We start from the raw sequence: 25,307 nt of genomic DNA, 5'->3' as shown, positions 1-25,307 counted from the left end.
GTACCACTGGAAAGATTTCAAATATATGAATAACATTAGTAATTTGTTTGGGGGTTTAGGGCAGTAACTGAATATCTTTATTTTACTACATTCGAAAATGGCACGAATGGGATGAGTTCTTAATATTTTACTAAAAAGCGTCACTCTGAGCTAATCTTTGCTAATACAGTAAAATGATATGACAAAAATCGAAAGATTGACATGATTATCACAAACATTATGAAAGCCGCATCTGGTGGTGCCAACATGTCCGTAATAATTGATAGTCTACTTAAATGTAATAAGATAACTAGGATATGCTTGAGCATCTTTAAATGTGACAATAATTGTAGGATCGGTAGGATCATCACAAGCACTCTGACAATTAGGAGATGGAACAATCATGCCTTGTTCTCCTTGGCAGCATTCACCTACAAGAACGTTACACAGGAAGATGTGTTTTTCTCCGTTTGCATTTGGTTGAGAATATTTCGGTTGGGTAGAATAACTTGCATGGACAGCAAAGTAACTTCCGTTTCTATAATACGCTGCTAAATAAAGAAACATATCATATTTTAAGTATGTATAGTTGAAATAATAAAAATTAAAAATAATGAATAATACAAACTTTACTACAATAATGACAACATGACAAATCAGGCAAAAGAGACTGAAACTAGAGGGTACTCCGAGAGTACAAACCTCCGCCTACTGTAAAATTCCTCTACATAAAATGCCCCCTGAATATTTTTTTTTAACATTTTTTTTTATTAGTTCTAAGTGTAAATATGTTAACTGCACACTACAAAGTTGTGGATGACAGTGTGGTGTAATGGTTATGTATCCAGCCTCTCACAGTTGAGGTCGCTGGTTCAAGCCCCACTGAGGGGTTTTTTTTTTTAATTATTTTTTTATTTTTTATTTTTTTTTTTTGGTGGACCTTGATCTTTGACCCTGACCCTTCAAAATGTAACCACAATTATATGATGTGTCATTGATCATTGTGGCTAAGTTTGGTGAGAATCAGATCAAAACTGTGGTCTCTAGACAGTAAAATAGTTTTTTGTTAGTTGTGACCTTGACCTATGACCTTTCCCCCTCAAATTCGAACTCGTCCGAGCTTTTTGGGCATAGATCATTGTGTCCAAATTTGGTTAGAATCGGATAAAAACTGTGGCCTCCAGGCTGTTCACAGACACACACACAAACACACAAACACACACACAAACACACACACAAACATACAGGGGTGAAAACATAACCTCCTTGGCGGAGGTAATAACGCGTATTACAACACACCTGAACACCTTGCTATTTGATTGGTTAATTACGCATCACATATCTAATGGTGATCATAGTCGTATCAGTCTATATCATTTTTTTGTTGTATCGCTAAGAAGGAAAGCAGCAGTAGGCCTAACCTGATTTCTGGCCAAACAATAATGAATGTTTTGTATTCGTTAAAGGGGGAGAGTATTTTATTTCTTGAAATGTTGACTGTTCTATTTAACTCGGCTCTCTGCCTCGTTCAATAGAACATTCTGTATCTTTCAACTCGTGAAATATTCTCACTATCCAACTCAAAAGTATTCATTATTATAATACATGCGTACAATATAAAAAAACAAAATCAGAAATACAAAAAGAATGTGCATTGTACAACAAAATTACGTTAAACTATTTTAAAATGTCAATTCTTTAAACTACCATTTTTTGCAGCAGCATAGCCTCTGTCGAAACCAGTATTGCAGATCTTGCGAAGTGTTTGTTCATCAGTCCCATGGTACAGTAACTGTTCAAATTCATGATTATCGATAATCATTTCAAAAGTTTCCTTTTTAGCGGCATATTGTTTCCACAACTCACTATTCTGAATGCGACTTATCTATAACGAAATCAATTACATTCGTATTTGGTAGTTACTTAGTTATTGCCTTTAAGTTGTACAACCAATTGCTTTTTTAATAATTCATCTGAATACTGTAAAATAATATACATTTCAGTAATGTAATACTATTAGAAGGGAATAAAAAATACTAAATCCTGATGCAAACAAATAATTCAAAACTAAGCAAAAACTGCACAAGCCTTTGAATAACTCTATTTTATAGCGCGTTCCACAAACAGTTTCGTCTCAATGCGCTTTTAATAAAAGTGGGGTGAAAGAAAAATAATTAATAGAATATGAAAATTTAACCTTGACAATAGACTGCAGTTCATATTGGCCCGCCAATGCATCAGTAAACTGACGCTCAACTAGCTTATACTCGCTACTACTCGGATTAAGATCTTCTACTTTCAGATTTTCATCTCTCTTCATTGGAGTCCAATTAGGAGGAAGCCTCACACCATCTTAAATAATAAACAAAAGTTTAGTATTCTGCTTTTACAACGCCCTTTCCACCTAAATGGTGATTCAAAGCTCATAGCCACTGAGTTGCTTAAAAAATGTATTTGTGATTTTCAAATCAAGGGTTGTTTACCTCCTCCTTCAATTCACTACCTTTTAAAAAAAGATGATGATAAGTTCTTCTATTTCAGCTTGGGCCCGTTATGCTTGATATCCGGCGCTCCTATTTTTCGTTTTAACGTTTAAAATAGTAGACTTTAGCCTAATGATGATAAAAATGTTATACAGTAAACGTACCTTTTAAAATAGTACGATAAACACGGTAGGTTTTCATTAACTGTAAATCTGTTTCGCTCTTCTTCTTGAAGTTGACCTCGTATTCGTGATTGTTACTTCCATAATACTTTACCCATTTTTCCTTTTTCTTGTAGGCTTTCTCAAGCAATACTGTAATATCATCATTAAATGCAACCGTGTGATTATTGTCAACCTTATAAAACCATTTCACATCTTTTAAAATTAACTGATTTTCTTTTTCTTGTTTTTCTTCATGGAGTTTTTCCCTTTCTCGTTTTTCCGCTTCATGTAGTTTTTCATTTTCCGCTTCATGTAGTTTACAAGTCAAATCAAATATGGCTGTTTGAGCTTTCATTAAATTAACACGTCTGCCCTGTAATTTAATGGTGTTTGACTTGATATTTTGCGTATCAATAATAACCTAAGGATTGAAAAATAAGAAAATTGAGTGCTTACCTTTGCCTTTTGCAACCCGGCCTAATAGTCATCCGGCCTTTGCCACCCGGTCTTTTGCCACCGGCCTATTGCCACCCGGCCAATTACCTCCCGATCCATTTCTTCATCCGGCTTGTTACCACCGTAGGTATGTTGCCACCTAGTCTTTTGCCACCCGGGCTTTTGCCACCTGGCCTTTTGCCATGACTGATCTGATCTGATTAAAATATGTTTTTTTTTATTTCACATGGCAACGGGACATTTTGTGTTTCAGTATTTGTAATTATAGATTCTGTAATCATAGTAACATATAGGCCATATACATGGCTGCAGTCGCAATGGTCTTGCAGGGCCCATGTGGCAGCTGCTCTATATTGCTCTGTGCATAGCAACGTTTTATCTGTTTGCAGATGGTTTTTTCATCAAATAAGTTTTACTGTCGCTGGAATATCAAATTGAGCACTTGATATTCACAAATTGTCTTTTTTCATAGTGCCAGAAGAACTGAAAATTGCTCACGTTCTTCCTTTAATAACAAAAAGCAAAACTTGGATCATAACATGCTGAAAAATTACCGCCCAGTGCAGAGGGATGTTACTGAAGCAATCATTAAGATGGAAGCTTGTATAGACTAACTAGTGTGAGGTGCCATTTTATCATAAATTTTATGTGCGAGAGTACAATTTTATGCTTAATGCTAAATTGTATTGTCAGAATTTGAAGATTGTACACAGTTGATAATCTCTGTTTGTAGAGAATTTAATATTTCACTATGTATTGATTATGTTTGCTTACAGTTTTACCGATTTAGAATAAAGACAAAGAAGTATCCGTACTCAGGTGTTTGTGTTCCTTGGTTATACTAATTGGCGTAGAGGGCGCCCCGGCTCCCCAGGTCCAATTACAATTGTCATAGAACAGTCAGTACATTTACAACAGCCGTGTATATATATATATAAACTTTATTTAGACACGAGACTGATGTGCAGTACAACTCGTTCAATCAATATTGATTGTTTTTACACAAGTTCGTGATACTGTATTACAAAACAAACAAAAAAATCAACACCATATAAATACAACAGAAACGAACAAAATTGAAATTGAAAAGAAACAAAATTACAGCAGAATCCCCTTCATCTGACACCTCTATTTAGGGTACACCATACCGGTACTTCCCGTGTAAACGGAAACCCTTATCGAAGTGTAGAATTCATGGGGATTCAACTGTAATACATAATAAATCTTTTGGATTTCATTTACCTTAAAATAATAGTGATAAAACACACATTTTACATAGTATTTAGCCATTTTAAAAGTTGGATGTAGATCGTAGATTACCATACCATTATGTTTTACAATGCATTTTTCAGATACGTTTTAAACAACTTAACTGAATTTGGAAGGGTATCAACATTGAGACTATTCCATATTGCTCCACGATAAGACAGACTTCGTTTTTTAAAATCGGTTTTTGGCTTTGGGATGAATAGATGTGTATCACTGTGCCTTAGATTATGATTTATATCATTGAATGTAAATACATTATTTAGGTAAGGTGGGGCATTATCTGTCAAAACCTTATATATAACCATACAACATTCATATCTATCTTGATAAAATAAAGGTGACCAATTAATTTGCCTTAGTGCCTCACTACTAGGTGTGTCCCATGTTAGACCACACACGATTCGAGCTGTTCTGTTTTGGATAGTTTGAACTCTTTTCATTAGAGTTTGACTATTATTTCCCCAAATTATGTTACAATAGCAATAGTAGGGTATTACAATAGAGTTTGCAATATGTTTTAATATGTTTTGTGGAAAATAATAGCTACATCGTCTAAGCATACCCAATCCATTTAGAGCTTTACCTCGAATGTATTCAATCTGATTTTTCCATGATAAATGTTCGTCTATTATGATACCGAGATGTTTGCAATATCGAACGCGTGGTACAACATCGTTATCTATATTAACTGATCTATTTTTTTCTTTGGTGGTTGCCAATCGGTTTGTCGATCCGATCAACATGAACTCGGATTTAGAGACATTTAGACTCAATTTATTATTTTTTAACCAATCGTCGATTTGTATAAGTTCTTCATTTATACTTTGGTATATTTCATTTTCATTTTTTGAAGAACAATAAATTATAGTATCGTCAGCATACATACTTATTTTACATTTATTTGCAACTTTCGATAGGTCATTTATATATAAGAGGAAAGCAAGTGGGCCCACGATTGACCCCTGAGGCACTCCACATTGGATGTGTGTATAGTCAGACAATGTATTATTTACATTTGTGAATTGCTTTCACTCAGACAGATAGCTCTCGAACCATTTTAAAACATACTTACTTAAACCATAAAGTCTCAATTTGCTTAATAGTATGTTATGGTTTACCGTATCAAAGGCCTTTTTAAAATCTAGTAAACAGATTCCGACCAGGTTACCCTCGTCTATTGCACTATACCAGTCTTCCGTCACTTTTGTAAGTGCAGTAGATGTTGAGTATGATGGTCGAAAACCTGATTGATTTATACATAGCAGATTATTATTATTCAAAAAAGCATAAAGTTGATTAAAAACGACTCGTTCAATTATTTTTTGAAAGTATAGGTAGGACGGAAATGGGACGATAATTATTAGGGTTAGTTTTTTCACCATTCTTAAAAATTGGCGTGACCTTTGCTATTTTCCACGTATTTGGGAATTTACATGTTGTGAAGGAGTGATTTATGATTCTTGTAATTGTTGGGGATATAATCGGGGCAGACAGTTTTAGAATGCCCGGTGGTAAGTTATCATGACCAGTGGCTTTGTTTTTTGAAAGATTGCTTAAGTATTTATATACAAATTCACATGTGATGTGTTCGAATTCAAAATTATTTTCGGTGAAAGCATCGATTTCATCATAATTTATATCATTTATCGGCTCATGTATTTGTGATGATGTGCATCTCCTGTCCAGACGCAGTATTTAATTGTAGCAGGCTTAATTTTTTTAGAGAATTGACTGTATTGTGTCCAAGGAACCTAAAGCGGCACGGGATTTTACATTATATTCACATTTAATACTACTAAAGATCGTGTTGGCTCTAGATGGTTTAATAATGTATTAAACATAAACCGGATGCATTATTTTTGTCTTATTAGGTTAAGGCAGAAACTATAGAGGGCGTGCATATATCATGAATATTCATGATGCATGCCTGAGCTCATGACGTCATACTTGCAAAACACACCGTCTGTGATGGACGTTCGCAGTGCAGATCGGTCGAGTTACTGTACTTTTTTTCTTCCGATTTAAAGACAAAAAAAAATGAATGCATATAATTATATACTGTATAACTTTAAAAACATTAAACCAGGTCATTTATTTTCTTAAAGGTGCATTCTATTAAGGTTAATTATGATAAAAAGAGAAAAACAATGTACTACCTAAGTACATCGCGTTGAAAGTAGTCTCTCGTAGACGTTTCAAAACCTAACTTAGTTGGGCTTGGTTTTGTAGGCCTAGCTGGTAAAGAGCAGTAGCGTCCGAACATGTCTGAAAGTACAATGTTAGACTAACATGAAAACATTTTAGTGTCAAATTCAAAACTTAAGTTTTTTGCAGCAGCTATCCTAGCAGCGCGAAGCGAGATCATTTTCGGTTATACCGCGTGAAAACTATTCACGTGTGGATTCAAACCCTCTATAGTTTTAACCTAACCAGAATTTTCCGCAGATTACGAATATGGAAGGTAATTGATCAGGATAGGAAGCGTTTTCGAGATATAAGGGGTCAAAGTTCAAAATTGACCAATTACAACAATGTATTATGTATGTATTATAACAAATTGAAGCACAATTTGGTCTTTTATTACATTTTTATGATTATAGGTGTCTATTCAATCACCTTATGAAAAAAAATCCCTTTGTGATTAAGAGTCAAATGTCAATATTGACCAATTATAGAACGTACCTATAAAACGAAATAAAAACTATTTAACAAAAATTGATATTTTCTCATCCTATTAATCAATCATACGCAATGTAAAAGAGGTTATCACATTATTTCATCAGTTGACATAAGGTCAAAGGTCAACATTTTAATATGCATATTAGTTACCAAATAAATGCAAAGTTGTCTAAACTATGATATCGATGGTTTTACATGTAATCAAATTATTTGATCACTAAAGTTATGCTATTTCATTATAATTTTAATTAATATAATTATAGGCCTAATACTGTAATTAATCAAATCAGACATAAAATGTTACCCTGACCTTGAATAAAATAAACGGTTAAAACACAACTTATAGGCCTAAAACTTTTCAACATTTATTTTGCAAAGATGGTCAGAACACGGTTGTAGAGGCCTGCAATATTAATTCTGATCTTATTTGATCTGCTTCTTTATGTTGGCAATATATAATTTGGTTTTGATTTGTCTAGGTACTCAGATAACTGAGAATACTTAGTTATGTACTAGCAGTCTGTGCACCTTAACTGGTAAACAAAATACAATTATGTAGTTTTCGTCTTGGTAGCTTTGTAAAGTTTACGGATTAGTTTCATATTCTTTTATTGCTATCATTAAAATGATTCTAAAAAAGATGATTAACTCTGACGTTTGTTGTAAAGCGCACATGTTTCATCGTAACATCGTCTGTTATTTGGCTCCGCATACAATGCTGTAAGCCAACTTGCATGTTTGACTCGTGGCAATTACTGTATACTATTCAACAGTGCCTCATTACCTTGTATGTGTATTGGATACGTGAGTTTTGAGTTTTATTTATATTTGATTTATTTGAACTGTCTACTGACGAACTAAGAGGATGCCTTCTAAAGCCGTATTTGATGTTCTAGCTTCGGCCGAGTTGAGTAAACTAATATCAGACAGTATCTCAACAGCGCTGACCGGTCCCGCCTTTCGAGCAACCATGAAAGCGATATTGGATGAAGTTTTCAATGAAAAAATGGAAGCTAAATTGAAACCCTTGTTTGATAGGTTAGACCAGGGTGAAACTAGAATTAGTGAACTAGAGGACATTACAAAATCTGTTCCGACTCACATCACTGTTATTTCTGAACTTGAACTTAAAATTAGACGTCAAGATTCCTTGATCGATGATTTAGAGCAATACTCCCGTCGGAACTCATTAAGGATATACGGTGTGAAGGAGTCTGACGCCGAAAATACGGATAACGTTGTGAGTGATATTTGTAATGTCAAGCTTGGTATTAAGTGTTGTATTGGCGATATTGACCGATCTCATCGCGTTGGGAGGAAGAACTCAGATCGACCTAGAGCCATCTTAGTTAAACTCGTTTCGTATAACCTAAGGAACAAGATAATCACGTCTAGGAAAAAACTCAAAGGTTCTGGTGTATCAATACATGAAGATCTGACCAAGACCCGTAGTGACTTTTTGCATCGTGTTTATACACACCAAAACGTTTCTAGATCCTGGTCATCGGGAGGACGAATTTATGCAACTTTTACCAACCGTGGGACAACAATCACCGCGCTAATAAAATCGCTTGATCAACTTGGTTAATTTCTCAAGATTACTCAGACTGACTACAAAAAGAACTGTTTTCTTTTGTTGTTTTTTTGTTTTTTCTTTGTGAATAGTTAATGCCTGCTGTAACCGCCATTTTATTATTTCATTGCATCTTGAATAAATTAGTCGGTTCTTGTTGTTTACGTCCTTGAACATTCAAACCGTATTAGCATATTAGTGTATGTGTTCAATTAAATTCCGTATTTGCATATCTGTACCACCTTTTGATATTTGCATATCTTGTTTTTCTTCCTTGAATATTTTAACTGTATTAGCATATTAGTGTATGTCTTTGTTCAATTGAATTCCGTATTTGCATATCTGTACCACCTTTTGATATTTGCATATCTTGTTTTCTTCCTTGAATATTTAACTGTATATGCATCTGTGTATGTTCTTTGTTCAATTGAATTCTGTACTTGCATAATTTGTACCGATTTTTCTGTCCGCATATATTGATTTCACTTGATCAATTGTACACCTATTTGCTTTATATTTACTGCTGTCTAATTTTGCATTTTGAATTTTTGCCTCGTCTCTAAACATGTCCTGAATCGATCTCGGCTGCTCTTTCATTTGCTAGTTTTTTATTTTATCAATGTTTAATGTTCCGTCTAATTGTTCTATGTCGTCTCGTCCTACGCATCCCTCCAGGGGCACGCATGATGATATTGTATTTAACCCCTTCTCGAACGCTGAAAATTTAAATTCTGAAAGAGATCCTGATAATCAATTTTACACCAATAAAATTATTTCTAAATACTACCACTCTGATGATTTTATAAATGCCACTAAAAATATTGATAGAAACAATTGTCTATCAATGATACACTTTAACTCTAGAAGCTTACAACGTAACATTGATTCTATATGTACGTTTCTTAAATCCATTAATTTTACTTTTGATATCATTGCAAGTAGTGAAACATGGCTTGACACTGATAATCCAGTTGTTCAAATTCCAAATTACGCTTTTGTTTCTAAAAACAGAGAACTTAAGCGCGGCGGTGGTGTTGGTATATATGTCCACGAACATCTTTCATTTAAAGTTCGACATGATGTCAGCATGCCTGAATCTGTTTGTGACTCTATCTTTATCGAAATTGAACAATCCTCACAATCTAATATTATTATCGGTTGTATTTATAGAGCTGGTAGTCTTGATTTTAATTATTTTTCTGATTTGTTTGATGATATATTAATTAAATTAAATGGTGAAAAGAAATCTGTTTACTTACTCGGAGACTTTAATATCGATTTAATCCAATACCAGTATGATAATCGTGTTAATATGTTTATGAATTCTCTTTTTAGCAACTCATTTCTACCTCTTATTCACAGACCTACTAGAATGACCGATACAACGGCAACCCTCTTAGATCATATTCATACAAACGAATTTCGATATGAAAATCTAAGTGGAGCTTTCTTCTGCGATGCTACCGATCATCTTCCTGTGTTTAATATTGTTTACACTCCAATTGATAAACAATATAATAATCATGAACTTCCACCCTCTAGAAATTTCAGTCCCGAAAATATTAACAAATTTAAATTAAAACTTTATTTAACGTCATGGGATCATGTTATTTCCAATAATGATCCAAATTCAGCTTACAACTTATTTGAAACATCTTTAAACGACATTTATAATACCTGTTTTCCTTTTAAGTCCAAATTAAAAAAGAATGTAAATATCCAGCCCTGGGTTACAAGTAGCATTCTTAAATCGATTAAGCACAAGCAAAAACTTTATTCCAGATTTTTAAAAAACCCAACGTCTAAGAATGAAACGATGTTTAAACGATATCGTAATTTGCTCATTACTATAATTCGCTCTTCAAAATCTGATTACTTTCTTAAGCTCTTCACCAAACATCAACACAATATTAAAAAAACTTGGTCTACAATTAGAAATGTACTTCAAACTACTCCCAGCAAAAGCAACAATGTAAAACGTATTAATTGTAATGGTACCTTAACTAGCGATCCAAAGAGTATTGCTAATAGCTTCAATGACTTTTTTGTTGACATTGGACCCACACTTGCCAGTAAAATTCCACATGATCGCAATATTAGTATTACTGACTATTTACCCAATTCCGTTGCGCAGTCTCTATTTATAAACCCAGTTGATGAAAATGAAATTCTCAAAATTATTTCCTCATTTGGCAACAACAAAGCTCCTGGTTTGGATGGATTTAATACTTTTGTTATTAAACAATCTGCATATTTTATTTCCAAACCCCTTTGTCATATCTTTAATTCTTCGATTTCATGCGGTATTTTTCCAGACAAATTAAAGCGCGCTATTGTAACTCCCGTCTTTAAATCCGGTAACACCTCTGAAATCAGCAACTACCGCCCTATTTCTATTCTCTCTATTTTTTCGAAATTATTTGAACGCATTATATATGATCGAACTTATTCCTTTCTTCAAAAGAATAATGTCCTCTTTCAGCATCAGTTTGGATTTAGAAAAGGCTACTCCACCTCAATGGCACTTATTGAGCTGACTAACTATATTTTAGATGCTTTTGAAGAAAATAAATTATCCATGGGAATTTTGATTGATTTATCGAAAGCTTTTGACACCATTGACCACAACATCTTGTTATCTAAGCTTTCTCACTATGGCGTTAGAGGGATTGCACTTGATTTATTCAAGAGCTATCTTCTTGACCGCACTCAGTGCACAAAATTCAATAATAATACATCGGATTTCCGATCCATCTCGTGTGGCGTTCCACAAGGGTCATTGCTTGGCCCTCTATTATTCATAATTTATATTAATGATTTTTATAATTCCTCCATTCTCTCGTCTTTCTTATATGCTGATGACACCACTATTTTATATTCGCATAGTGACATTAATACACTATTTGATGTTGTTAACAACGAACTTAAGTCTGTTTTAAAATATTTTTCAGCTAATAAACTTTCGGTAAACTTTAAAAAATGCAGTGCTATTATTTTTCACAGTCCTAACAAATCCTTCATTCTTGGAAATAACTTAATTTTGTTAAATAATATTAATATTCCGCTCACTGATACCGTCCAGTTTCTTGGAGTTTTCCTTGACTCTAAATTAACATGGAAATATCATATTGATTCGGTTGCTTCGAAGGTTTAAAAAAATATAGGAATTATCTATAGGCTTTCTCACTATATCCCTTTAACAATTTTGCGTTTATTATATTGCTCTCTTATTTTGCCCTACCTAAATTATTGCAATATTGTTTGGGCTAATAATTACAAGACATCTATTGATAGACTTATTATTTTACAAAAAAAGGCCATTAGGCTTATTACCCATTCGAATCGTCTTTCTCATACTTCCCCTATTTTTTCCGTACATAATTTTCTTAAATTAGCTGATATCAATCTTTTTCAACAAATGTCATTTATTTATGACTCTTTGACAGCTGAATCTCCTTCATCTCATCTTTTCAAATTTAATCACGAAGTTCATAATTATAATACTCGTATTTCACAAGACCTACATTTGCCAAAACCAAGACTCACTGCCTTTAAACATTCAATCAGATATACTGGTCCCATGAATTGGAATAAAATTCCTTTTCAAATTAAACATTCGGCTACTAAATTTTTATTTAATAAAACATTCAAATCTTTCCTCATTTCTAAATATTAATGTTTTCCCCTGGTGATGTGTTTTCGGGTGTGTCTGTGCATGTTCTGTTTGTTGATGTCTGTTTGTGTTGTGGTTCGTGTCCTGTAAGTTTGTTCTGTACCTGTGTGTTTGTTGTTCTGTCTAACTTATTTATTACTTCATTGTGTGGGCTTCCACATCACAGGAGGCTTGCCTTTCGTGGATTGCCATCTTTTTTTCCACATGTTGCAGTTCTTTTTATATAAGGTATTATTTGATGTTATCAATATATTAAAAAAATAAAATTATTTATTTATTTATATATATTTACACAGTGCTATGCAACACAATTGATTTGTATATATGTATGTGTGTGTGTGTATGTATATAGCTCTGCTAACTTTTCTGGCTGTTTACTTTATCGTTTGGATTTAGTTTTTCGCTTTTTTTGTATCTCCATTGAGATCCAGCCACTGATACCCACAGCATTGTCATTTTTTTCAGTTATTTGCCTTTGGATTTATATATATTTGTATATATATATTTATACATTCTTTGCCTGATTTGTTTATTTATAAATATTGTATATTTATATATACATATATATGTAACTGAAAATAGTTTATGTAGGCTATATATTTATATTATATTTCCTCATCTTTATCGTTTCAAATTAATTAATTAATATTTCAGTATATCGCCGGGCTGTTTAGAATTAATGTTTATTGTTTGATGAGTTTGTGTGTATGTATGTATGTATATATGTATATATACATATATATAGGTGTGTGTGTACATATATGCATATATATACAAATAAATAAAATAATTAAATTAATGTTAATGTTCTTTGCCTGATTTGTTTATATATATAAATATGTATATTTATATATGTTTGTAACTAAAAATAGTCTATATAGGCTATATATTTATATTATATTTCCTCATCTTTATCGTTTCAAATTAATTAATTAAAATTACAGTATATCACCGGGCGGTTTAGAACTAATGTTCTTTGCCTGTCGTGTTTATATATTATATTAATGAAATGTATTATTTGTAACTCGTACTTACTTTTTTTAATACCTTATTCATTTGTTTTATTATTGAATGAAAGAAAGAAAATAAATGTTTACGTTGAGTTGAGTTGAGTTGAGTTTCACAACTTCCAGACACTATTCTGTGAAGATTTTGGTTATTCGGTCTAGTTCTGCAAAAAAAATGTGATTATCTCTATACCTGACCACCAGGATTGATAACAAGAGACATAATCATTTACAGTGAACACAATCATTCCAAGTTTTGCTGTTTTATATTAGTTGACATTGACTTGGTTCTATAAATCTCCGACCTTGCCACTGCCAATAATGATTGTTGATGTTCCATTCATTTTATCCTAATAGTCTATTGTTTTCCAATACTATGTAATGTTTTATTATGGATAAGCTTAAATTGAAATGAAAATATCTTACGTTCGTTAGATAAACGCATAAAGAATAGAGTTTATTCTCTCCTGACATCATACTGCTAACTTTGAACAGTATATATGCAACCTTGGGAAAGATTGACCTTATTATAAACAGGTTTTCTTTCTTTTCAGAAAACAAAATTTGTACTACACTAATGCACAGGAAAACTATCTGTGGCTATATAAATATTGTGGTTTGTCTGTGTAGTGAGTTGTGGATTCCAGTTTTTATTAGCCAATAAAAGTAAAAATCTAAAGCATTATTGACCACGATTATAGATCTGAGTAAATGTGTCGTCAACTAGGGAAACAGGCAATATTCTCTTAATATTTTCATAAAGGGAAATAAATCCTGATGGTGCCTTATGAAAATTAATCATTGAAACATTTGAAATACAGTATTTGCAGAACTTCACAATGGAAAGACAAACACATAGTGACGAATCCAAAATCATTAAATAGAAAAAGATGGGGATCAGTGAATGGCCAGAGTCCTAGAAATTGTGAATTGAAATGATGAAGTTAACCTATTTTGCATTGTCGAAATTAAAGGTGGGGGATGGGGTGAGCTGGGCTGGGTCACCTGGATCTGCCTATGCCCTATCCTGTGGACGAATTGGTATTCTCTGGTTCTGATCAATAGTAGTTTATTGTCCAAAAACGAATATTGAAGGTCAGCGTAATATTTTAACATCATAACATTTTAACAGTCATAATATTAATTTTATTATTTATTTTACAGTATAATAATACATTTAAAATAATGCGCACTAGAAAAAATATAAACAATACCATATTTTCACTGATCAACTGACGTGATTACATTTATGACCATTGATCTCATAGTTTGAACAACTTTATTGCATTATTTAGTATATCACTTGTTAAAATGTTGACATTTGACCTATGTCAATTGGTGTAATGATGAATGTGCTCTTTTGATTGTGTATGATTGATTGATGTGGAGATACCTATAACCATACAAATGTATTAAAGACCAAATTGAACTTTAATAAATTGGTTATATAATACATATGTATATAATACATTGTTGTAATTGGTCAATTTTCAACTTTGACCCCTTTACCCTTTATCTCGAAAACGCTTCCTACCCTGATCAAAGTCTGATTTGATTAAATACAGTATTATAATTATATTAATCAAAATTATAATGAAATAACATAACTTTACTTGTAAAACCATCGATATCATAGTTTGGACAATTTTGCATTTACAGTATTTGGTGACTAATACGTATATTAAATGTTGACATTTGACCTTAAGTCAACTGATGAAGTTGACCTTATGTCAACTGATGAAATGATGTATTCGCTCTTTTACATTGCGTATAATCAGTGATTAACTGGATGAGAAAACATCCAATTTTTATTAAATATTAGTTTTTATTAGGTTTTATAGGTACGTTCTATGATTGATCAATATTGACATTTGACCCTTAATCACAAAGGATTTTTTTTTCATAAGGTGATTGAATAGACACCTATAATCATAAAAATGTAATAAAAGATCAAATTGTGCTTCAATAAATTTGTTATAATACATATACATAATACATTGCTGTAATTGGTCAATTTTGAATTTTGACCCAATATATCTCGATCTTCCATATTCGTAATCTACGGAAAATTCTGGTCTAGAAAAGTTGGAGGGCAATTTGTCCCCTTTCGGGTGGTGATTCCCCCCTCCTGCCACCGGACTACAACCATTGGTGGGCTGGTCCTGTAGACTTATAATTTCGTTTCATATTTTAATGTATACGTGCAATTTCATGTCGTAACATCATTAGGAAACAAACCAAGATAATCTTTTTAAAATGTAAATGAGGACGCAACGTTGTTTAGGCTTGTTTCTCACTAGAATCATAGTCAATAGAAAATTTCTCATACGCCGCAACGCAAACCAATCACAAGCAAGTTGGAATAAGCCTAGCTTTTGATTGGTCAATGCGTTTGCGTTGCAGCATACGTCTTCACGTTGCGTGATAGTAATAGTGAGAACCAAGTTATAATTGTCTGCCTTTGGATCTGTTGTTCATTCCTGATGATAAAATGAAAATCAAAATGTTAAATCAATTTGTCTGTTATTTGGAGTCAGTGTAATACTATGTTATTTAAACATAATCATTGTATACATTGGTTCAATACGTATTGTTTTCTTAATTTTACCTTCGATTTTTAAATATATATAATCGAATCTTTCAGTGGCCCGGGGACTATATTTTTTATACTTTTGAAATTTTAATTTTTTTAGGAGGCGCTTTTTGAAGACTGATGTTTATGAATGTGTTGGTTACGATTCAAGTTAAAGCTCAGGTACAGGCATGAATTTTAAACATAATATCTGATTGATTGTACATAAATCAAATATTTGTAATAGAAGTCTAGACGAAAAAACATTAATTTCCCTTAAATAATACAACATTTGACAACATTCTGCTATGAAAACCAGGAAGTCTTTTTTCAGTAGCTGGGTAGTTTAGTCTAATGTAATAACATGTCTGGTGACTCCCTAGAAGGTCAAAAAAAGATGGTGGATATACAGTGGATAATTGTTGCTATAGCATAAAAAATAAAACTCTGAAGTTGAATAAAAATACCAGAAACGTAAAATTCAAGTTATATTACCTTTATTTAGTCATCTGATAAGATTTTTTACCACGTCGTTTATTTTTCATAGCTTTTTAAAAATGCCTCTATATTTACAACATTTGTGTACAAAAGAATAGAGATTTTGCTGTGTAATTTGAACCTTTTCCACTTACCAACTTCTTTTCTTGCATTATATTATTTATGTTCATTATCAGTTGTATGTTTACAGTATTATGCTACTCTGTATTTTGCTTTATTATTTGTGGAAATAAATATTATTATTATTATTATTAAACTATCCCCCCACTGATAAGAAAGTATTTTGGAAAATGAGCCAGTAAGCGTACAATTTAAGTACCGATTCCGATTAACCTTTTTCATTTACAATTTAATTTTACTATTAATTATCTCAATTACGTCATTCAAAAAGATGAAAATCGTGTGTTCTGTGTTTGAGAAACTTGTCCACAGATCTGCTTGCACACTGGCAAAATGAATCTATATATAAATTTACGTAAGGGCAAAATTCGGTAAATCGCGCGTTATTTCTAGAATGTTTATTCGATGGTATATAAAGTTGGTTCGTACTTTCGATACTGATTTTAACCACCTGATGTAACCCTGTTTACTAATTAAATTGAGTTCGATAATTAGTTATTGACAATTAAAACGAATTTAGGTTCAACGATTTGCCCCAAATAGGGTTTTTTCTGATCGTGGTATACCTGTCTAATGGATGTCCTCTTGAAAAATACCTGCACACAATAATACGAGGATGCTTCGCATTTTCCTATCTCCTCCTTCGATAATTGTTTTTAATTGCTGAAAACCGTTTGAACAGCTCGAGTACATTATCATAATGTTGAAGATAGGCCGATTTTCTTAAAGAATACTATTTTGATAGATTTAATATACGTTTATACAAATGTATTGATTTACGATGAATGGAACATTTCAATCTCTCAGTCAGACTCCCAGTTTGTTTGGGAAATTTATGAGCCCTTGTTTGAACACAAGTAGGTAAATTTATGGGCCCTTGGAGAATAAACTTAAAATTGAGATATAGTATTGCAATACTTTGACAATATTGTAAGTACTGTACGTATTAACCATTTTTGGTCGCCATTTGAATCGAAATTTTCTTACTGTGAATGTGGTTACTGTTAATATACAAAGAACATTTATTACTGTGACTGTGGGTAGGCTCTACTGCTGGATATATACAAACATAATATACAAATAAAACGTTATTACTGACAGTTTCTTCTCGACATTTGTATTAATTAATAATTATAAAAAATATAAACGTCGTAGTGGTGTATCGTTACATGTACTTTACTATTTCAACCGACTATAACAGGGACAGTTTTAAAAAGGTACTAAATCGTAAATGTTTTACTGTGTTTAGTGGTAAATTATTGATAGGCCTATAAAACATTTAAAACAATAATTCGTTACTGAGTGAATAAAGAATATATTTAAAAATTGTTCTTCCCATCCTCTTCCTCATCCTTCAACTCTAATGTTATATACAAAACACAAATTGGGTTTATTTAAATGAGTTAAATTAAAAAACTTGGTCTAATTTTTAAGACAAGTTCCTCCTTCAGAAGTAGGCCTAATTCCCAGGGTGCTTTAGTTGACTACATTAATCATCGTGTTTATTTGTTCGTTTATGAAAACGAAAATGTATTTATAGTCATGCGGTACGTACATTTGAAATCGCCAGTTTTTTTACGCTGAAATTACTGTGTATTCGAGAACCATATGTGGACACGACCTAGATAGTACTCGAGCGTATCATCTAGTTACAGTAATTTGCCTTATAAATATTTATATGTTGAACCGCCGTTGATACACACGTCACCACGAACTGTTTCCAACCTGAACTTCCTTCTACCCACTTTGAAAATTGTAACAAAAATACAAGAATCACCCCATTTATATCCTTTTCTTCACCTCCACACATCGCCATCCATAACCAAACTAAACATCCAGAAAACTGGAATAAAATCCAGATTATCGTATGCATGTTTCAAGATAGAGGGCAGGCGCCGTCTGTGTTATGCAGGATTATTCTATCCTGCACATTTCACTGTTCGGTATATTCATTAGAGTATGAGCTTTTATTGATAATATGAACACTTAAAGTCATTAAGAAAGACACATTTGATTATACTGATGTTAGTTTATTATTTTGACAAAAAAAAACTGGCATAACATCAACAGTTATTAGCTATGAAATATGTATGTGTAGGCCTACACGATAAACTGTAAACTTATATTAAATTGTTATTTAAAAATCGTATAAATTCTTCTGCTTGAAAATCTGTCACACCAGTTTAAAGTACGCCTGTAATGAAATCAATCATAAATAATTAGAAATGGGCATATCGATCACTTTAGTTTGTTTCTATAACAAAATTGTATTTGTTTTACCTAATGATGAATTTGGAAATATATCTGATTGGATATTTGAATTGTGATTCTTTCTTTGTTATATTTAACCGATGTTTTTATACTAAGTCAAATTAAATCGGGAGAATATCATTAATTTCAACAAGTCAACTGAATTCCACGGTTATTTTGGATAAACGTTTGTGAAGGTGGTGGATGAGGAATACAGGTCACGTGGAAGGAGGAGGAAAATACATTTATTGAAAATATACATTAGGCCACTTACATTCATATGTGACCTCCAGATATTTGTAGGTGCCAGGACATGGATCACCAAACACACTGTTACTGGCATAAACACTGCACGATGTCTTTCCATCACAAAGCCGGTTTACCTTTGAGATGGATGTTTGCGCAAGACACGACAAACTAGGCGATGACGCAGAACCTCTGCAGCGTGTACTGAACGGTACGGACCGTCCGTATTCAGCACATAGTACATTAATCTTGTGATTTCCACAGTTTATCGATATTCTGCTGTGTTCACACACATATCTAGTGACGACAGCACCTGTAAATTTGATAACCAGTGATAATAATTATTCTATGTATTGTTTGAAGGTTTGCATGGCGAAATCAAATGTTGATATAAAGTTAATTGCGATACACCACGTATCTTAGTTCTGAAAATAACTGTTGAGTTTCTTGACGTTTCGATCAATATGCTTTGATCGTCCTAAGGAGAGAGAATTAATGTTCTGAAATAGAAACTTGACTTAAAATATCAGCTCTATTTAGGCTATTCAAATTGTCTTTAGCTCAGCTAGCTCTAAGGCTTTAACACCTTTCAAATAATCTTTTGCACCGGTGCATAATTTAATGATCTGCAAAATACAAAAAAAAATATCTTTTTCAGTAATTTATCGACCGATTCGTCATAGAATAGTTTCAGAAACATTTTAAAACCAGAGGCTAAACAAATATTTTTTTTTATATTTGGCCTAGTTAACCAACGTGTGTAATACTCACTACTTGCTCCAAAGAAAACAGCCAATAAGCAGACAGCCAAAAAGATCTTCATGTTTGATGTCTCTGTATTCTGCAACTGAAAGTAATTGTGAATCGAATGATAATGTGATGATATTTATACTCTTCATCAAGAAAATTAAAATTCCGGATAAAGGAAACATTTACTGAATTGTTCGATGTATATCTTATATCTGAAACATCTAGACCTTGAATTTATAAAAAAAAAAGGGGTGCAGCCATATATAGATAGTTTCAGAAACATTTTTTAACCAGAGGCTAAACAAATATTTTTTTTTTATTTAGCCTAGTTAAAACTAACTTGTGTAATACCCACTAGTACTTGCTTCGATGAAAACAGCAAATAAGCAGACATCAACCACAAAGATCTTCATGTTTGATGTTTCTGTATTCTGAAACTGAACAATCGTTAATGATATGTGATGTGATTTTCCTCAAGGATAGTGAGCCAATTGTAGAAAGGTGCGTTCATGGATTAAGGAATATAATCCATGGTGCGTTTGATTAGTCTTGTATTCTGAAACATCCGGAATTGACCTTGAAAAGGGTGGAGCAAAGTAATGTGAAAACATTATTTTCTATATCTTTACTTTTCTTATTCATTATTATAATCAAATCTTTCAGTGGGAATATATACTTTGGGAACATTTTTCTTTTTTATGATGCTCTTTTTCGAAAACTTTACGTATAATAGAACTTGTTGTTTACGATGTTTCAAGTCAAAATAGGCCTAATTAGCTGAAATATCGGAAAGCATTTAAAGCATAGTGGAATTAAAACTAATTAGGCCTAATCCGTTTATTTATCTGAATAACTAATTGAAAAAAGGTGTGCCGATTCTCAGGAAATATTTTGGGTGTAATAATGGTAACATGTAAAATCAAATAAATACCCTCTAAATATGAAAAAAATACAACATAATCGATATCGAGAAGTGATAAAATAATCCTGATGGAGTTTATAAACGTCTACCACAGTATAGAAACTATGACGTTGCTTGACTTGTGTTTCTTATCAGAGGATAAAGACATCTCAGTGTCTCCACTTGGATGCGTTAAACTCGCTGAGAAGATTGCAAAAGGGTTACAAGTCATGCATCAACACGGACTCTTGCACAATGACTTCAAGAAGAAACATCATGCTTTATCATTCAATCGCCGGAGAATTGGAAATCCAGATAGTAGATTTTGGATTTGTTTGCGTAATAGAAAAATCGATTAAACGTGGTTTTAATATGACCGAAGAGGTTGCGAAGATCAAATGCCTTAAATATAGAACTTGCTCCAGAGCTTCTAACAGGAGCAACACTTACCGTCGCAACAGATATCTATGCATTGGCCGCTGTACTTAAAGACATAAGCGAATATAGCGGACTGAATATTAATAAAGTATGAAGACTCCAAAGGACTGAACCTGGGAAATGGCACAAAGCGGTCAGGTATTTAGCAAACATGAACAAATCTGATATTACCATCCAAATAACAGATATTGCACCTACAGATTTTGTAGGAGCTGCTAATGCTATTAATAAATGATTAGTTATAGCCGCCAACTCACAACAACCTTTGGTTTTAACTGATCTCCCTGCCTATTTACCTAGCCCAGTGCCTCCTCCCCAGGTCCAGCCTTGGGAGATATTTGACGATATGAATAAACTTTCCACTTGTAAGGCTGGTGGCCCAGATGGTTTACCCCCACGTTTATTAAAGGTTGTAGCATACGAATTAAGTCAACCAGTGACAAATATAGTTAATGCATCCCTTACGCAGAGCAAAGTGCCCACTCAATGGAAGAAGGAAGCCAATGTGATCCCACTCCCTAAAACGGCCCCACCATCAATTGACAAGTTACGCCCGATTTCCTTGACCCCGTGCCTAGCAAAAGTTGCTGAAAATCGTGTTTGTAAATGGATTGTTGAGGCAATTAATCCCTGGATTGATTATAGACAATTCGGTAACCGCAAAGGATTGTCCACCACCCACTGTCTGATTGATATTTACCACCATCTAGTTTCTGGTGCAGAGAAGCCGAAAAACATTTTTCCAAGGCGTTCGAGTTAGTTGACCATCAAATCTCAGTCACAAAACTACTCGAACTTGGGGCACCTCCTCCACTCGTACAGTGAGTGGTGGACTTCCTGACGGAAAGAAATCAAAGAGTCCGATATAAAAATTCGTACTCTGATTGGATTGAGTTGATGGGTGGAGTGCCCCAGGGCACAATCATTGGTCCCATAGCATTTTTAGCTATGATCAATGACGCTCTAGTTAACATCAATAATAAAAAATTAAAGTCTGGAAATATGTAGACGACCTCACACTTGGTGAAAATAGGACTAATGGTGATACATCGATTCAAACTAGTTTAGACACTCTGTTTGAATGGAGCAATATTAATAAACTTAAACTAAATCCAAATAAATGCCTTGCAATGCATATCAATTTTAGTAAACATATATCCCCCTATCCTGATTTGCATATATCTAATCACGCTTTGGTTGTAGTTCAGGAAGTTACATTGTTAGGTGCAATCATTCAAAACAATTTAAAGTGGCAAAGCCAAGTAGATAACATTTGTATTAAAGCTAACAAGAAAATGTTTATGATACGTAAGTTGAGAGAAGCAGGTCTTAATAGTAATGAACTTATTTCTGTTTATAAAGGTTATTTGAGACCGGTGCTTGAGTATGCAGCCCCTTTGTGGCATGCAGGTCTTACGCAGGGACAGATGAATCAGGTGGAAAAGATTCAGAAGCGTGTCTGCAAGATTGTGTTGGGCAAAGAGTATACAACATACTCGGATTCTCCTGCCATTTTAAATCTTTAACCACTCCACACTAGAAGATGGCACTCTTGCAAGGTTTTTGCCTCTAAAGCACACGCCTCTGGTCAATTCTCCACAATTCTCCACCTGGTTCCCTGCCCCTCAGTATAGATCCTGCATGACCCTTAGACATAATCGTAAAGTGGAAAACTATAATTACAAAACAAAATATTTCCAAACTAGTCCTGTTCCTTTTGTGGTTGAACTTTTGAACAAACTGTAACTCTTTTATTTTTTTGGCTTGTATTATTTGAGGTAACTGCAGTCTAATTTATTCGTTTTTATATATGTATGTATTGTTGATACTATTGATTAAATATTTTTTATAGTGTAATACATATGCAATTCAGCCATGTGCTGCCATGTATGTAATTTGTATGTGAATTTTGAATAAATATACCAATATATAATGAAAGTCTTGAATAAGTATGCTAAGTATTGCACTGTGAAGCAGTCGACTGACATTAGATGCATTACTTTACGGTCTTAAATTAACCAGAAAATGTATGGATTTGAAGAAGGTAGCTGCTAAGAGTCAGATGCCGACAGTAGCAGAATAGCTTTCCAGTAGAGTTGGAAGAATACCGGGCAGCCAGCACGGTCAATATTGGGGCAGATGCGCTGCTAGAAATTATAAAGATGCCCATCACGAATTTATTTTACATAATGTGAAAAACAGTATCGTACTATTAATATCAAGGAAAATAAATAAGAACATTTACTACATTACTTTTTTTAAATATTAATTTAAGTTGAACATATACCCAGTAAGGGTGTGGTGGGGAGTTGTTATATTGTATCTTTAGGCTATATATTGTGCCAGTTCTGCGGTACATATCATTTCGAAACCTGAGCTTCACCGACAAGATTTATTCAAGGGGGATGGGGTTTATTCAAAATGATGTTCTATGTGGGGTGGGGGTGTATTTATTCAAACTGATGTTCTATTGGGGTGGCGTTTAGTCAAAACGATGTTCTATGCTATGGAGGCGGGGTGTATAAATACAGTATATTAAATAATATCACTATTTCTGGTGTTAAGATTTGAACTTTCACATTGCAAGGTATGAATGTACATTTTAAATCCTTTCATAATTTATTGTAATACAGTAATATAGTTAACTGAGTATTCTTGTACTTCTTGTTACTGTATACCATTCCTTGTGTAGGCCTACATGCTTATGAGGTAGATGTTAATATGTTTTTATTTGTATTTTAATAATTTTGACTCCCATTTGTTCACTCATGTCTTATTCACCCAACAATATAGGCTACGATCAAAACATGTTGTGATTTAGTTTTAATGCTGATTTTACAATATGCATAATACATAATTTGTTTTACACGAGGATAGGCAAAACATAGCATAAATAATATTGAAACATAAGAAGAAATATATTTAGAACACATTTATTTCTTTAGTTGATTTTCTCAAAGTTTGGTATCTACAATATTGCATTTTTAGTTTAGTTTCTACAATTTTAATTAACGACTTTGTCACATCTTTTTCCACACTAGTACAGCCGTCATGAATTACATTTAAAATATACCTCATGTCATTTAAATTTGCAAATGCACTTTCAATGTTTCCGTCCTTAATATTTTTGCTTGTATATACAATATGAAAATTACAGGGTTTATAACAAATGCCATATTAAAATGGTTGAGAAGTTCAGATATATCCTTATCAACAGCCCAAGGAATAGGACCTTCTGTAGCTGGTAATTTTACAAATACTTTTCTCAGTCTGCAACACATATCTTTGTCTCTTTTTATTTCATCAAGTACTGGTTCAAACTTGGCCAGCATCTCTTTCAGTTTTTCATGTTTACCCATTAAGTAATAATATTTAATCACATTAATTTGTTTACCTACACATTTGTGGTCAGTCCAACCATCCGGGTAGACAAGGTTTGATCCTAATGTATAATATGCTAATGGTTTTTGCATGTAATTAGAGAACTGAACATAAGAAAAGGGATGTGCTTTCTGTATTACTGTCAATAATGCTGTATAGCAATCACCTAACGTACAACATAAATGATGTATAAATTAATATGATTCTGTAACCTTACTAACTCATTGATACATGCTAAGATTGAAAAAAGTATATTGTCATTGGAATGGAGGTTAAGTAAATTAACAAACAATTTAGATTTGTCATAGTCTAATCCTAATCCTGGAAATTGTAATGAAGTTAGAAAATATAATTGCTTGTTAACGTAACCACCATCACATTGCCGTACAAATTTAATAATATCACCAAGGGCAAGGGAGTCATTTAGTAAGGTAGACTTTAGACTTGTAAAGTCAATAAAACTATTAGTCTTTGGCAGGTTCAGAATCTTGAGAGAAGCATCCACAAAGTCACTATTTTCAACTGCGCTGACATATTGCACTACTCTACACCAAAGATGTCTTTTAACTTCTATTAACATAACTATCACATGGTCACAATGTCCATTTGATAAATGTCCAATTAAATTTTGCTGTCGAATAAAATAATGAGGAAGGTATTTCTGTTGATAGCAATCTAGCAGCCAATCAAGTGTCTTCCTTATCAAGTCCATAGTGCTATGACCTTTAGAAGGAACAGTCTCACACATCCAGAAGCAAGCTGTCTTGATAAAGTAAGAACAGAATGGTGTTGGTGAATCAGATTCACTATACAAAATAAGGTGTTTTTTTTTATTGCTTTAAGGGCACACATGCACCTGGCATATGGT

General features: G+C 33.1%; 2 protein-coding genes across 3 annotated transcripts; both read right to left on the bottom strand.

The window, feature by feature from the left end:
- Positions 1 to 267: 267 nt before the first annotated feature.
- LOC140055379 (protein mono-ADP-ribosyltransferase PARP14-like) lies at positions 268 to 3,181 on the bottom strand. The gene is made up of 5 exons (XM_072100717.1): positions 3,170 to 3,181; positions 2,627 to 3,047; positions 2,177 to 2,331; positions 1,687 to 1,864; positions 268 to 530 (listed from the first exon to the last, which is right to left on the bottom strand). Exons 1-5 carry the CDS (start codon positions 3,179 to 3,181, stop codon positions 268 to 270), a joined length of 1,029 nt encoding a protein of 342 aa, XP_071956818.1.
- A 15,320-nt stretch (positions 3,182 to 18,501) lies between these two features.
- LOC140054054 (L-rhamnose-binding lectin ELEL-1-like) lies at positions 18,502 to 20,157 on the bottom strand. Of its 2 annotated transcripts, none has more exons than XM_072098874.1 (4): positions 20,060 to 20,125; positions 19,741 to 19,816; positions 18,998 to 19,282; positions 18,502 to 18,667 (listed from the first exon to the last, which is right to left on the bottom strand). In XM_072098874.1, exons 1-4 carry the CDS (start codon positions 20,111 to 20,113, stop codon positions 18,657 to 18,659), a joined length of 426 nt encoding a protein of 141 aa, XP_071954975.1. In that variant the 5' UTR covers positions 20,114 to 20,125; the 3' UTR covers positions 18,502 to 18,656. The 2 variants fall into 2 exon arrangements, with proteins under 2 accessions (XP_071954975.1, XP_071954976.1); XM_072098875.1 differs by having other exon boundaries at positions 18,503 to 18,667; positions 20,075 to 20,157.
- Positions 20,158 to 25,307: the final 5,150 nt, after the last annotated feature.

This window comes from Antedon mediterranea, chromosome 7, assembly GCF_964355755.1.
Source record: "Antedon mediterranea chromosome 7, ecAntMedi1.1, whole genome shotgun sequence".
NCBI lineage: Eukaryota > Metazoa > Echinodermata > Crinoidea > Comatulida > Antedonidae > Antedon > Antedon mediterranea.
Note: the sequence above shows the minus strand (reverse complement) of the source record. Positions and strands in the feature narration are given on the sequence as shown.

Excerpts from the sequence above, each read along its gene's own strand:
- LOC140055379 (XM_072100717.1), bottom strand. Across the intron at positions 1,865-2,176 it reads AACTGCAGTCTATTGTCAAG|ATAAGTCGCATTCAGAATAG; the intron begins GTTAAATTTTCA and ends ATTTCGTTATAG. Across the intron at positions 531-1,686 it reads CTATGCTGCTGCAAAAAATG|CAGCGTATTATAGAAACGGA; the intron begins GTAGTTTAAAGA and ends TTCTTTATTTAG.
- LOC140054054 (XM_072098874.1), bottom strand. The coding sequence starts at position 20,113 with ATGTCTGCTTATTTGCTGTTTTCATCGAAGCAAGTACTAGTGGGTATT. Across the intron at positions 19,817-20,059 it reads TACTAGTGGGTATTACACAA|TTGCAGAATACAGAGACATC; the intron begins GTTAGTTTTAAC and ends AATTACTTTCAG. Across the intron at positions 19,283-19,740 it reads TGTTTTCTTTGGAGCAAGTA|GTGCTGTCGTCACTAGATAT; the intron begins GTGAGTATTACA and ends TCAAATTTACAG.